This window comes from Vitis riparia, chromosome 2, assembly GCF_004353265.1.
Source record: "Vitis riparia cultivar Riparia Gloire de Montpellier isolate 1030 chromosome 2, EGFV_Vit.rip_1.0, whole genome shotgun sequence".
NCBI lineage: Eukaryota > Viridiplantae > Streptophyta > Magnoliopsida > Vitales > Vitaceae > Vitis > Vitis riparia.
The window spans coordinates 16,637,178-16,650,186 of record NC_048432.1 but is presented as its reverse complement, the minus strand read 5'-3'; the positions used below and the strand labels follow the sequence as shown (position 1 = coordinate 16,650,186).

The window sequence follows — 13,009 nt, the reverse complement described above, 5'->3', positions numbered from 1 at the left end:
GACTTACCTCGGACATTGAGTTTATATGGGGTGTTTTCATGTTTTATTTTTTAAAAAAAATTATATATTTTTAAATTATTTAATAAAAAATAAATGAAAATGAGTTTTTTTTAAAAATATATAAATAATTTATTAAATTTAATTTTTTTTATTTTGTCTTTTCCATTATTTTTTTATATTTGTTTTATCTGGTATTTTCCTTTAAATTTTTTGGGTATTAGTAATGGTTCAAACTCCATCAGGGAAAAGTGAATAGAGAAAAATTTTGATATGTTTAATTCTGGAAAAATTTGAAGAAAAATAGTAAAAAGAAAAAAATAATAATAAAATAAATAAATAAATTTAAATTTAATAAATTATTTTTATACGTTTCTTCAAACTCTTACTTATTTCTTTCTATTATAACAAGATTAAATAACATTAAAATATATAAATTTTAAATTAATTTAAAATAAAATAAAAAATCATTTTCCTTAATATTTTTTCTCTCTAATATTTTATGGAACCAAACATAGTTTAACTTTAAGCCTATTTTTTATTTTCTTTTATTTTTTTATTTACTTTTTTTTTTATCTATATTATTTTTCAAACATCTTTCTCAAATTTTATGAGAACCAAATATAGTTTGACTCTATGTTTGGTTCTTAAAAATTTAAGAAAATACAAGATGGAAAGAAGGGAAAAAGTAGAAGCAAAGAAAAATGAAAGGAAAATAAAAAATATAGTTAAAATCAATAAATTATTTTTACAGGTTGCTTTAGATTTATTTCATTTATTTTAATTCTTCTACTTAAATATTAAGTAACTGAAAAAAAAATAAATAAATAATTTATCTTTTAATTTTTTAAAGTAAAACCAAACATAAGAAAATTATTATCCTTAGGTTACGTTTATTAAACTTTAAGGTTATGTTTAGTTTACGAAAAATATTAATGGAAGAAAAAAAAATGTAAAGAAAAAAATGATTTTTTTTATATTTGGTTGTCCTATAAAAAATATCAAAGAAAGTTAAATATAATTAAAATTAGTTAAAAATCTATGCATTTTTAAATTATCTAACTTTTATAACTATGAGTAAAAATAAATAAAATAAATTTGAAATAACAAATAAAAATAATTTATCACCATTTAATCAATTTTTTTTATTTTTTTTCATTTTTTTCTTTTCTTACATTTTTTTCTTATATTATATTTTCCTTCAAATTTTTTAAGAACCAAATATAACGAAATAAAATAAAAGGCGGTAGGAAAGAAAAAATTTTAAAAAAATTAAATCAATAAATTAAATATATATATGTTACTAAAAAGTCATTTCACTTATTTTAAGAATCCTAAATGATATATAACACTCCACAGACATAAAAAAAAAAATATTTTTCAGAGGTGACCGTACTCGGAGATTTGAGAATCCTAAGTTTGGAATTATTATTATTATTATTATTATTATCATCATTTTATTAGGATTTGTATTCTCAATTTTGTAATACCGATTTGATCTCAGTGGTGGTGCCATCCCTAATGCAGACAAAAAAAAATGGAAATTTAAAATTGATGATCTGATTTAGTGGAGGATCTTCATTAATTTAATCACCACTTGACTAGGAATCCCATTTTCCATGAGGATTTGTAAACCACATACCATTTTCCTATTATTATAATATAGTCCCGAGAAAAATGGTTTTTCTTGCCTTTAGTTTTATTATGAAAAATATAAAAAAAATATAATTAAAATTTATCAAAATTTTATATACTTTAAATTATTTAATATTTATATAATAGAATAAAAGAAGTAAAACGAGTTTAAAGGAATATATAAAAATAATTTATTAAGTTTAAATATTTTTTTATTCACTTTTTTTTTTCTTTTTTAACTTTTCGGCTATGTATGGTTGTGGAAAAATTTAAGGAAAAATGCAAAAAAAAAAATAATAAAAAGAAAAATTAGAAGAAAAGTAAAATGTAGCCTTTAAATTTAATAAAATATTTTTATATATTTTTTTAAAACTCATTTTACTTATTTATCTCAATTATAATAAGATTAAATGATTTTAAAATATGTAAATTTTAAATTATTTTAAATCATATTTAATTTTTCTCTATATTTTTTATAATAAAACTAAATATGAGAAAATCATTTTTTTTTTCTCTCAAATTTTTTGGAATCAAACATAGAATTCATCTTTATATTTTTTTTCCTTAAATTTTCTGGAACCAAACGTAGCCTTGAAGTTGGAACCCAAAAAATGAAATCAATTTGAAGTAATGTTTTAGACTATATTTGGTTCTTGAAAAGTGGTAGGGAAAGAAAAAAAATTCTAAAAATAATAATTTTTTCATATTTGGTTTTATTATAATAAACAAATGTAAAAAAAATAAAATTGAATATAATCAAAATTATTAAAACTTTTGTATATTTTAAAATTATTTAGTCTTGATATAAAAGATTTAAACATGCCAAAAAAGTTTGAAGCGGTGCATATAAAAATAATTTATTAACTTTAAATTTTTTTTCTTTTTACTTTTTACTTTTTTTCTCTCTTTTTTTTCCTCGCATTTCCCCCACCAACTTTTTGGAACTAAACATAACCTTAAGAATCAATTTGAAATAGTGTCTCCTGTAATAAGATTTTGTTAAGGGGAAAACCAGAATGGTTTCTATTTTATCTAATAATAAGAAGTATTATATTATTTTCAATAATTTAAATACTGATTGAAATAAATTGGCCTAATGTATTAGATTATAAATTTGTATGACAGTTATGTTAAAATAAATAAATAAAAAAATAAAATTAGAAATGTTAAATTATAATTCATAGAAATAGTTTGGAAACAAAAGATTAGCAATTTCTTTTATATTTAGTTATTTTGAATATATTATCTTTCTAAAAATTTAAAACAAATAATAAAAACATTAGTAAGGAGATATCGATGTTTTAAGATTTGAATAATTAATAATTAAAAATAAATAATTTATTAGATTAACAAAAAATTATTTTTAAAAATAAATATATAAAATGTAATCTAAAATTAGACATAATTAACCTTTTATTTATTTAAGGTATATATAGGTTATTATAATTTATTATAAAAGGGAAATATATGGATATGGAAATATTAAAGAATGTAAAAAATATTGATGTTTTTTTTTAAAATAAAATTTCGAACTCATCTAGCAAATTTGAAATGTTATTGAAAAAAATGTGTTTTCACACACTCATATAAAAATAATTATAAAATAAATATTTTAAAAACAATTTAAGTTTTATTCACTCACCAATCAAATGTAATCCTTAAGATAATAAAAAATAATATATGTATTATTAAAAAATAGTACCTAAACGGTCAAATATAATATTTTTGATAAAAAAAAATGAAATGCTAATTAATTTTAAATAACTGCTTAAAATTTATATTTTATAAACTTGAGTTTCTATTTTATGATTTTTTTTTTTTCATGAGTATAGAAACGCACTTTTCCCAAGGTTATTCTTATGGATTTGAACATAAAAGGCTTTATTGGCCCATCAGGGCCAGTCAGTATCCAAGTGACATTTTTAGCCCACAAAAATGTTGTTGGTGCAATAAAGCCCATCTTCTAAGCATGGCATTGATTTTGGGCCTTAAAATCGTCTATTCTTCACATGGGCGGCTCAATTTGCCTCAGCCCAATTAAACATGACTTTCTGAACCTAAAAATTAATTTGAAAATGAAAATTCCGGGTATCTTGTTGAGCCCCAGTTCATTTTCAATTGTACTATTCTAGGTGTCTCGAGATGTGTGCTTTGCGTTGATGCATGCATGCCTTGTGCTAGATTGGAAGTCGCACTTGGCATGGTGTGCCTACCCTCATTATGTACGCCCGCATGTGGATAATGTCAAGTAATTGCCCGTCACTTTCTGAAGAGGAGGATGTTTATCGACTGTGGTACCACTCCTTTTCAACGCATGGAGGAGGGGACAGACTCACCTCGTTACCTGCCCATGATTCATGAAGGTGACTTCTAAGAGTTTCTGTCAATCATCTGTCCTCCTAGAGGTTGCATTTATCTCACTGCACTTGTGAGATTGCATTGAATTGACCCTCACAAGGCATAATATCCTAATTCGAAGAGTGACCTTTAACCCACGGACAATATCTACGTAATGGATGTAGGTACTTATGTTAAAATTTTTATGTGTGAATTTACATAATCAATTTGATAATGAAATAAATCAATATTAATTTAATTTGTTTATTATGATCCATAATAGGACTGAACATATTATTATTTGATTTTTATAGACTTATTCTACTTCACTTGATCGTCAATTTTTTATTAGAATTGAGTCACATGGGCCCAATATAGCTTGCGCTTAGCACATTCGAAGGAAATGCCAGAGGCCCAGAGTCGTGGCTCTTCAATCCACAAATTTTTTATTTATCCCTTTATATTCAGATGGTATCAGGAGTTGATTGGACATAAAATTTAATCCTAGTATCGAATTATCTTGAAGACACCCTTTTATAAATGGATAAATAAACAATTGATTAATTGAAGGATCACGGTTTTGGGCCTCTGGCCTTCCCTTCGGATGTGCTAAGCACCAACCATGTTGGACCCATACGACTCAATCCCAACACCTTACACAACCTAAGGAGCCAAAATGTTCCGATTAATGCAACAAGGATCTGGCCTTCAATACACTCCAACCTCAGTTTGTTATTTATAGCATAATGAATAGTAATAATAAAAATAATAATACATGGTGGATAGCTGGACTGAGTTGTTATGCAATGATTGACTATGGCTGCTTTATGCAGCGAAGGATCAACCGGCCGGGACTAAATACATGAACTTACGCGTAAGCGCTTACGTTCCACTCCCACAACAAGAGGCTAAAGCTTCCGCGTCCGCCAAGCACTGTTGCAGATTGGACCCCTACGCACACAGCTTGTCCGTCCCAACTCCCAAAAAGCTAAGCTGTTTCCTTTTTGCTTCCTCTGCTTCCTTCCTACTTTTTCTGTTTTTCAACCTTCACTGTTTTTTGTTACGCTATTATGATTGAATCGGTGGATAGTAATTTCATTACAAACGTTTTTGCTGACTTGCCATAAACTTTTTTAGATTTGTCAAGGAAGCATTAAAAAGCCCTTTTTCACGTCAAGTAGCACTTCTGTAAGAAAGATTTAACCAAATTTTAGCCATGTTTTCTAATCCTTCGAACAATTAAAATATTAAAAATAATTCTCAAATACATTATTAGAATACATTTAAAAGTGATTTTATAAATATTTTTAATATTTTTAATACTTAAATGACAAAAAAATTTAAGTATTAAAAATATTTTCAACAATTACTATCAAATAGATTCTTAAAATATGTTTAATAGCTATTTTTAAAAACTTTTTTTAACCATTATAACACTTAAATGATAAAAAATTTTAAATATTAAAAATATCATAAGTGTTTCATAAAATCACTAACGAATAGGCTTTTAGAGTATGTTTTAAAGTAATTTAAAAAAGTATTTTTAGTATTTCTAATACTTAAATGATAAAAAAACTTTCAAGTATTAAAAATATTAAAAACATTTTTTAAAATCATTATCAAATAGGCTTTTAATGATTCTCTTAAAAATATTTTTACCAAAAACACTTTAAATAAAAACGTTATCAAACACACTTTTAATTATCTTCTTCCTAAAAACATTTTTTGAGTTATACAAAAAATTTATGGGCTTTAATGATATTTTTATAATACTTTACCCCTTTATTTTTAAAATAAAAATAAAAAATTCAAATATATAATCTTTTTAATCCTAAACGAGAATTTCAATCATCACATCATATTCTGTTTTCTTAAACATTTATCATTTTTTTTCCATAAATTAAGAAATTATCTCCATTTCTCTAAATATTATTTCATCAAAATCATTAATTTAATAATTTAAAAAAACAATATTTATTTTGTGGGGCTTAAAAAATAAATTATTTTAAAAAAAAATTATAACATTATCAATATGAACTAATTAATAAGCTATAAACTCACATCACTATCAATCTCATTTTAAACGTTACAATATTTGAAAGTTTATAGCAAGAGTTGGTCCAATGAAGGTTGAACTACATCAATGCATTTATTGCATATTATGAGTTCTAAGATTAGGTATCACACGTGAAAAGTGTGCCAAGTGGGACTGATTAATGCCACATGAAAAAATGGTATCGGAGAAATTGGGATGGATTTAGTGTGAATCAGAATCTAATTAGAAGGTAAAAGTTTTAAATGTTGATTAATTTTGGAAAAAGTAAAATATGGAAGTAGTAAAAATGGCATGCGTGTGATTTTACCATTTTGGAATTAAGATGATTTATGGATCATGGTATTGGGATCCAACGGTTGACCAGCCTCTAAAAGGGGAAAAAAAATGCAAAAAAGGGAGTCCCGTTAATGTCTCTCCAAATTTTAAAATCCAAGGACTCTGAGGTGGAGAGTTTCTTGGAAGAAGCGGAAACGTGACGGGATTCCCCCTGGCTACATTGGGCCCCACCGATGGCGTCAGATATTGACGGCACTGGATAGACCACGTGTCGACCCCACGAGATGGCCGGAGATTCATGGAAGGCGCAATCCCGCAGGACGCCACTCTTAAATATTGACCGCTCGCCGCCATCCTACGTGGAAATCGTTCGCTGCTCTCCTCCTATATATATATATATATATATATATATATATATATATCTGCCATTTCTCTTATTGTTGTGCACACATTCTTTTAAAGTTGAAGCCGATATGGAAACCCTAACCCTAACTGGTTTGTTGAAGCAGAAGGCGGAGGAGTTCCCCTCCCGCCGTGCGCTTTCGGTCTCGGGAAAATTCGATCTCACCCACGCTCGATTGGATGAGCTTATTGATAAGGCCGCCTCTCTTCTCCTCGCGTCCGGCATCAACCCCGGCGATGTCGTCGCTCTCACCTTCCCAAACACCGTCGAGGTGAGTTTTCCTCCTAGAAATGAGGATGAATTTGAAGTTAGTTTCAAGTTTTGGCTGTTCTGTTTTCATTAGAACAGTGGATATGGTTCTAACAGAGCATATACCTTCCCATTCCGCTTTTCGTTTTTCCTCGGTTTCTCCGCAACCGAGCAGGGAATGTTGAAACCGAGAAACTGAGAGATTTGATTTTTATTTCTTGTTTGGTTGCAGTCTGTGGTGGTGTTCTTGGCTGTAATTCGATGTCGAGCCACCGCTGCGCCGCTAAACTCCGCGTACACCACCGAAGAGTTCGAGTTTTACCTATCCGACTCAGAATCGAAGCTTCTGGTGACATCACAAGAAGGAAACCAACCGGCTCAAGCCGCCGCTTCAAAGCTGAAAATCCCTTGCATCACAGCCACTGTCTCCGACACCGGAGATGACGTCATTCTGAGTGATTACAACTCTGATTTGAAGTCCAATTCGATTAATAGCATCGTCAATGACCCTGCCGACGTGGCACTCTTTCTTCACACCTCTGGGACGACGAGTCGACCCAAGGGCGTGCCTCTGACTCAGCTCAACCTCGCATCCTCCGTCCGGAACATCAAATCTGTTTACAAACTCACTGAGTCGGACTCGACCGTCATCGTCCTCCCGCTGTTCCATGTTCACGGCTTGCTCGCCGGTTTATTGAGCTCCCTCGTCGCCGGAGCCGCCGTGACTCTCCCCTCGGCTGGGCGATTCTCTGCTTCTACGTTCTGGTCAGACATGATCGCGTACAAGGCCACGTGGTACACCGCTGTCCCTACGATTCACCAAATCATCCTCGATCGCCATCTAAGCAAGCCCGAGCCGTCTCTCCCCAAACTGCGCTTCATTCGCAGCTGCAGCGCATCCCTCGCACCGTCAATACTCGCTCGGCTTGAGGAGTCATTTGGCGCCCCGGTTCTCGAGGCTTACGCTATGACGGAAGCGACTCACCTCATGGCATCGAACCCGTTACCCGAAAACGGTGAGCACAAACCCGGTTCGGTGGGCAAACCGGTTGGGCAAGAAATGGCAATATTGGACGAGAATGGTGTGCTGCAACAACCTAACGTCAGTGGTGAGGTGTGCATAAGGGGCCCAAATGTTACCAAGGGCTACAAAAATAATCCTGAGGCCAACAAGGCTGCTTTCAGTTTCGGGTGGTTTCACACTGGAGATGTCGGGTTTCTGGACTCCGATGGATATTTACATCTTGTTGGGCGAATCAAGGAGCTTATTAACAGAGGAGGTATTGATTTTAACAGAGCATCATTATTGGCATCTCACATTTGTTTATGTTTGTGTTTGTGGACCATCAACTGGGTTGTTTCAAAATTTTCAGGGGAGAAGATATCGCCAATTGAAGTAGATGCGGTGCTTCTGTCTCATCCGGACGTTGCCCAAGGTGTTGCATTTGGAGTCCCTGATGACAAGTATGGGGAAGAGGTACGGAACCCACTCTATTGATTATCAATTTTATCATTACCTAAAAACAGGGATGAAAGAATGGGCTTCTGTGTTTGAAATGTTACAGTGTGCTAATCTTGGTTCGTTTATTCATATTCAGATAAATTGCGCCATAATTCCTAGAGAAGGGTCTGACTTGGACGAATCAGAGGTGCTGCGGTTTTGCAAGAAGAATTTGGCAACTTTCAAGGTTCCAAAGAAGGTATTCATGACCGACACTCTCCCGAAAACAGCTACTGGGAAGATCCAGCGTCGACTCGTGGCAGAGCATTTTCTTGCTCAAATCTCCACAGCCAAAATCCCCAAATTCGGTGCTTAGTCAAGCAATTATTTCAAACATTCTTATTCCTATTAGGTGCTTCATACATTCTCTTAGTAAGATATTCCCAATGTTATATTATGTAGCATGGGAAGGCTCTGTTATTCAAATTCAGTAAACGAGAGTCACCGAAGATGTGGTAAAATTTGTTTTGCTTTCTCTCTTCCCATTGTTGTGATTATGAGGATTGGACGTTGGAGCTACATTTGCCATCAATTTATTTGAGGAGACTTGTGTCGAAATGGGGTTGTCGGAGGAAAAAACTGATGTCTTTTGATATGATTGATTGGAAAGAAATTATGAACGCACATGGGAGCTCTAGGCCGCCCACTGGCCTAAAACCATTTATGTAATTGATTCCTGTCTTATGTGGTATCTCTTAGACTCTTACATTAGAAAAAAAAAGGGTAGAAATTAGTATAATATCCAAAATACACACCTAAACCATTGAACAAAAGATAAAACAGTCAAATATAATGGAGGCAATGCTATAACAGTGTAGCAAATAAAGTTCTGGTAAAAAAGTTTGGGAGCAAGTTTATGGAAGTAAACATCTTAGTTAAAACAAAAAATGCATGGATTTCTTGGAAAACACCTTTCCTGTGAAATCGAACAGTAGAGAAAGACAACCTCAAATGTTTTAGAAGAAAACTCCAATGAAAATTTTGGAGTTTAACTTGAAACAAGTATGCACAAATGTTATAGTGATGTCAGCTCAAGGTCGAAGAAAAGCAAACAACATAGTTTTGTCCTAAGTATGCACAACTCATAGAAAGCTTGATGTAGCCTAGGTGACAAACTCTACTAGTTTTCACATTATGTGGCCATGATTCATATTATTATGGATTTACCAATGCACTTAAAAAAGGGCCAATTGAATCTTTGATTTAGGTATATCTTTTATCTTTAGAAGTGGTATAGTTTCATAGAGGTTGAGATTTGTATAAGTAAACTTGCATTACATGATCTACCATGGAGGTCAAATGGGTAAATTATGGGTAGCTTAGAAACATTTTGAAAAATATCACCATATAGACTTGTAGGGAGTTCCTTTTCACATGTCCCTTTCAAGCTCAAGACCCCTTAGCTGTCTAAGACAAGTATGTAAGTCATTCGGGATCATTCCATCCAAGCCAAGATAAGTTCCGTCTGGCACCAGAAGTGAAAGGGTTCCCTTCTCACACAGGGTCCGACGGAATTGGCAACTTGGATTCCTAGATAGAAAGGACTGTCCATTCAAGTTTTTAAAACCTCTGGCATGCGTGATCAATCATGTCTGACATCTGAGCGGTCGATGAGACTCCATTTAGCCCACAAGTCCATGTCAATTAATTGTGGCACATAAATCTCAGATGTTGATAGTCTAAATGGACAAATAATTGCACGGTCCGAGATTTGACACATTAGCAAATGACACCTGCCAATCGCCCTTAATTGAGATGATTGCCCAACCGCCCTAAAGACAATCATCATTACAAAAAGGGTCAGAGTGCATAGTCAACACTACAGTGACGGTGTCATCAGCTCTATATAAACCCTCCAAAAAGCATGAACAAAGTACGCACACACATATGCTCACTCTCTCCCACAAATAGTTATAACTACTCTTATCTGACTTAAGCTTCGGAGGGGCGTGCCCGAACCACTCATCCAAACATCCTTTTGTGTAGGAAAGAAGCCCATCTAGCTCCAGTACAACTAGATGGATTCTTTATAAGGCACGAAGTAAGGAACAAGTTCACCTGAGTCCAATTGGCTTAGCACCAACAATTTTCTTATGTGCTAATGCACTACGATAGCTAGAGCATTATAACTAAGGCTAAAAACACAATATCTAATGGGGAAAAAAAGGCATAGCAATATGGCAAGTGCTTGAAATAGGGATTATATCCCGAAATTTTATGAGATTAGAGTTGAATTTGATAGATCGTTAAATATATTAAATAAAGAAGTACCGAAATAAACATGAAGATTGATAATAGCTCATCTATATAATTGGAAATCTCAATAAGTAAGTTTATGTGTGATAACAAGTTACTTTTAAATTGTAAAATGAATTGTTAATTACTTAATGAACAAGAGTCCATCCTTATGATATTGATAAAACATATGTTGTCAAGATTGATGATCAGATCTTATTCTTAATTAGTATAATATGTCCTATGAATCGTGTATGTAATTGCACAACACACCTAATAGATACAATTATATCAAAGTAGAAATAATGTCGCTTCATATGGGAATTTAGATAAGTTTATGAAAATCAAGATGAACCTCATCACTTGACACTTATTAATGTTAACTTGATTTACAATATAATAAAGACTATATGTCAATAAAGACTACTTATTATACAATAACAACTTTTGGTTCACAAATTTTCATGAAAATTTTATCATTTACAACCCTTAAGACTAGTTCATAGCATAAAAGACACTAATTCTAATGTATTGGATTCTTTCGTTGCTACTATCATTATTGCTTCCTCTTACCTCATTCTAATTCAAGCAACATATAGGAGATTGATGGATGATTCTTGAAGCTTTGACCATTTTCCTCGTCGTACATGGGAAGATATAGTAGATCTCATACCAAAACTCATTTTTGTTATCCTCACTAAATTCAAAAACCCTCTACATCCTTGTGTTATTTGTTGTCATCCTTATGATTATGGTGAGTTGTGTTATTGGAGCTACATATACTCTCAAATTATTAATGGAGGAAAATTAAGTTCAAACAACTAATGATCGAATGAGGAGGTGAAAATGATGACTTTTGTAATTATTGGTGGAAAAGAAATTACTAAGATCATAGATTAGACGGTTACATTTTCTTGTTCAAATTAAGTAGTAATAGTAGTAATAATAATTATTATTATTGAGATTATTGTTGAAAAATAAATTACTAAGATTCTTGTTCTAATTGAGTAGTAGTAATTATTATTATTGAGATTATTAATGAAAAAAAATTACTAAGATCATAGATTAGACAGTTACATTTTCTTGTTCCAATTGAGTAGTAGTAATAATACTAATAATAATTGAGATTATTGGTGGAAAAGAAATTACTAAGATTCTTGTTCAAATTGAGTAGTAATAGTAACAATAATAATTATTATTGAGATTATCCATGGAAAAAAAATTACTAAGATCATGGATTAGACAATTAAGTTTTCTTATTCAAATTGAATAATAATAATAATAATAATAATAATAATTATTATTATTATTATTATTATTATTATTATTATTTGTTTTTCTCCTTATATTGCCTTTTCTCTGTGTTCAATTCATTTATCATTATTATTATTGTTATGGTTGTTATTATTGTTAGTGTTCTACTTATTATTGTTGAAATTATTAACTAATATTGCCTTTTCTCTATGTTCAATTCATTTATCATTATTATTATTGTTGTGGTTGTTATTATTGTTACATGTTCTACTTATTATTGTTGAAATTATTAACTAATTATTTTATTATTAAAAATTATGATGAAAATGTATTAATATTTTACATGTATAGCAATTGGATTGTATATATCTTGAACATAATATTTCTGGTCATGTTTTCTATATGTCTTTTACGTTTAGCAATATTAATAATAACAAGAATATAATGATAATGAGTTTGGAATTAGTGTCCGTTGTATAACTATTTTTAAAAATAATTTTTTTAAATTGTTTTTTTAAAATTGTTTTATGATGTTTTATAAAATAAAAAGTCTGTTTGAAAACTTAATTTTTTTTAAAAAAATTTAAATATATTTTAATAATAATTTTTATATATAGTGTTTTATTTTTAATTATTCTACATGGTTTGTATAATTATTTATTAAAACAACCCTAAAAAAACAAGTAAAAACAATAGAAAATAATTAAAAAGATGTTTTCTAAAAATATTTTATTTTCTATTCCTAAAAACGAAAAATAGAAAATAATTTCTTATTATCAAACGTGTTCTTTTATTTTTTTTTGTTTTGGAGAATAAAAAAAACTATTTTCGAAAACAGTAAACAAACAAGACCTTAGTTTATCTGGCTCCAAGGAAGAAGGCAAAATCAATGGCATGCTCTGGATATCGGAAGTGGCCCATAAGGGGATAATGAATTGGGCCACAACTTGTCACCTCAGCTGGGCCGGGTAAATATTTTTGAGGATGTGCGGGCTAGGCCTGCCTCCCTTTAAAATGACAACAATGTCCCTGCCATCAACTCAAAATTACAGGTTTGGAAGGAATG

The 13,009-nt window shown here is 30.8% G+C and overlaps 1 protein-coding gene across 1 annotated transcript; it reads left to right on the top strand.

Annotated features, from left to right (window-relative positions):
- The first annotated feature begins 6,740 nt into the window (after positions 1-6,740).
- On the top strand, positions 6,741-9,123 carry LOC117904253 (oxalate--CoA ligase-like). The gene is made up of 4 exons (XM_034816775.1): positions 6,741-6,975; positions 7,186-8,233; positions 8,327-8,430; positions 8,552-9,123. The coding sequence occupies exons 1-4, from the start codon at positions 6,775-6,777 to the stop codon at positions 8,768-8,770; spliced, it is 1,572 nt and encodes a 523-aa protein (XP_034672666.1). The 5' UTR covers positions 6,741-6,774; the 3' UTR covers positions 8,771-9,123.
- Positions 9,124-13,009: the final 3,886 nt, after the last annotated feature.

Bases quoted from the DNA above. Each gene is read 5' to 3' on its own strand.
- LOC117904253 (XM_034816775.1), top strand. From the start codon at position 6,775: ATGGAAACCCTAACCCTAACTGGTTTGTTGAAGCAGAAGGCGGAGGAG. The intron at 6,976-7,185 runs GTGAGTTTTCCT...GTTTGGTTGCAG, and splicing joins CCTTCCCAAACACCGTCGAG to TCTGTGGTGGTGTTCTTGGC. The intron at 8,234-8,326 runs GTATTGATTTTA...CAAAATTTTCAG, and splicing joins GGAGCTTATTAACAGAGGAG to GGGAGAAGATATCGCCAATT.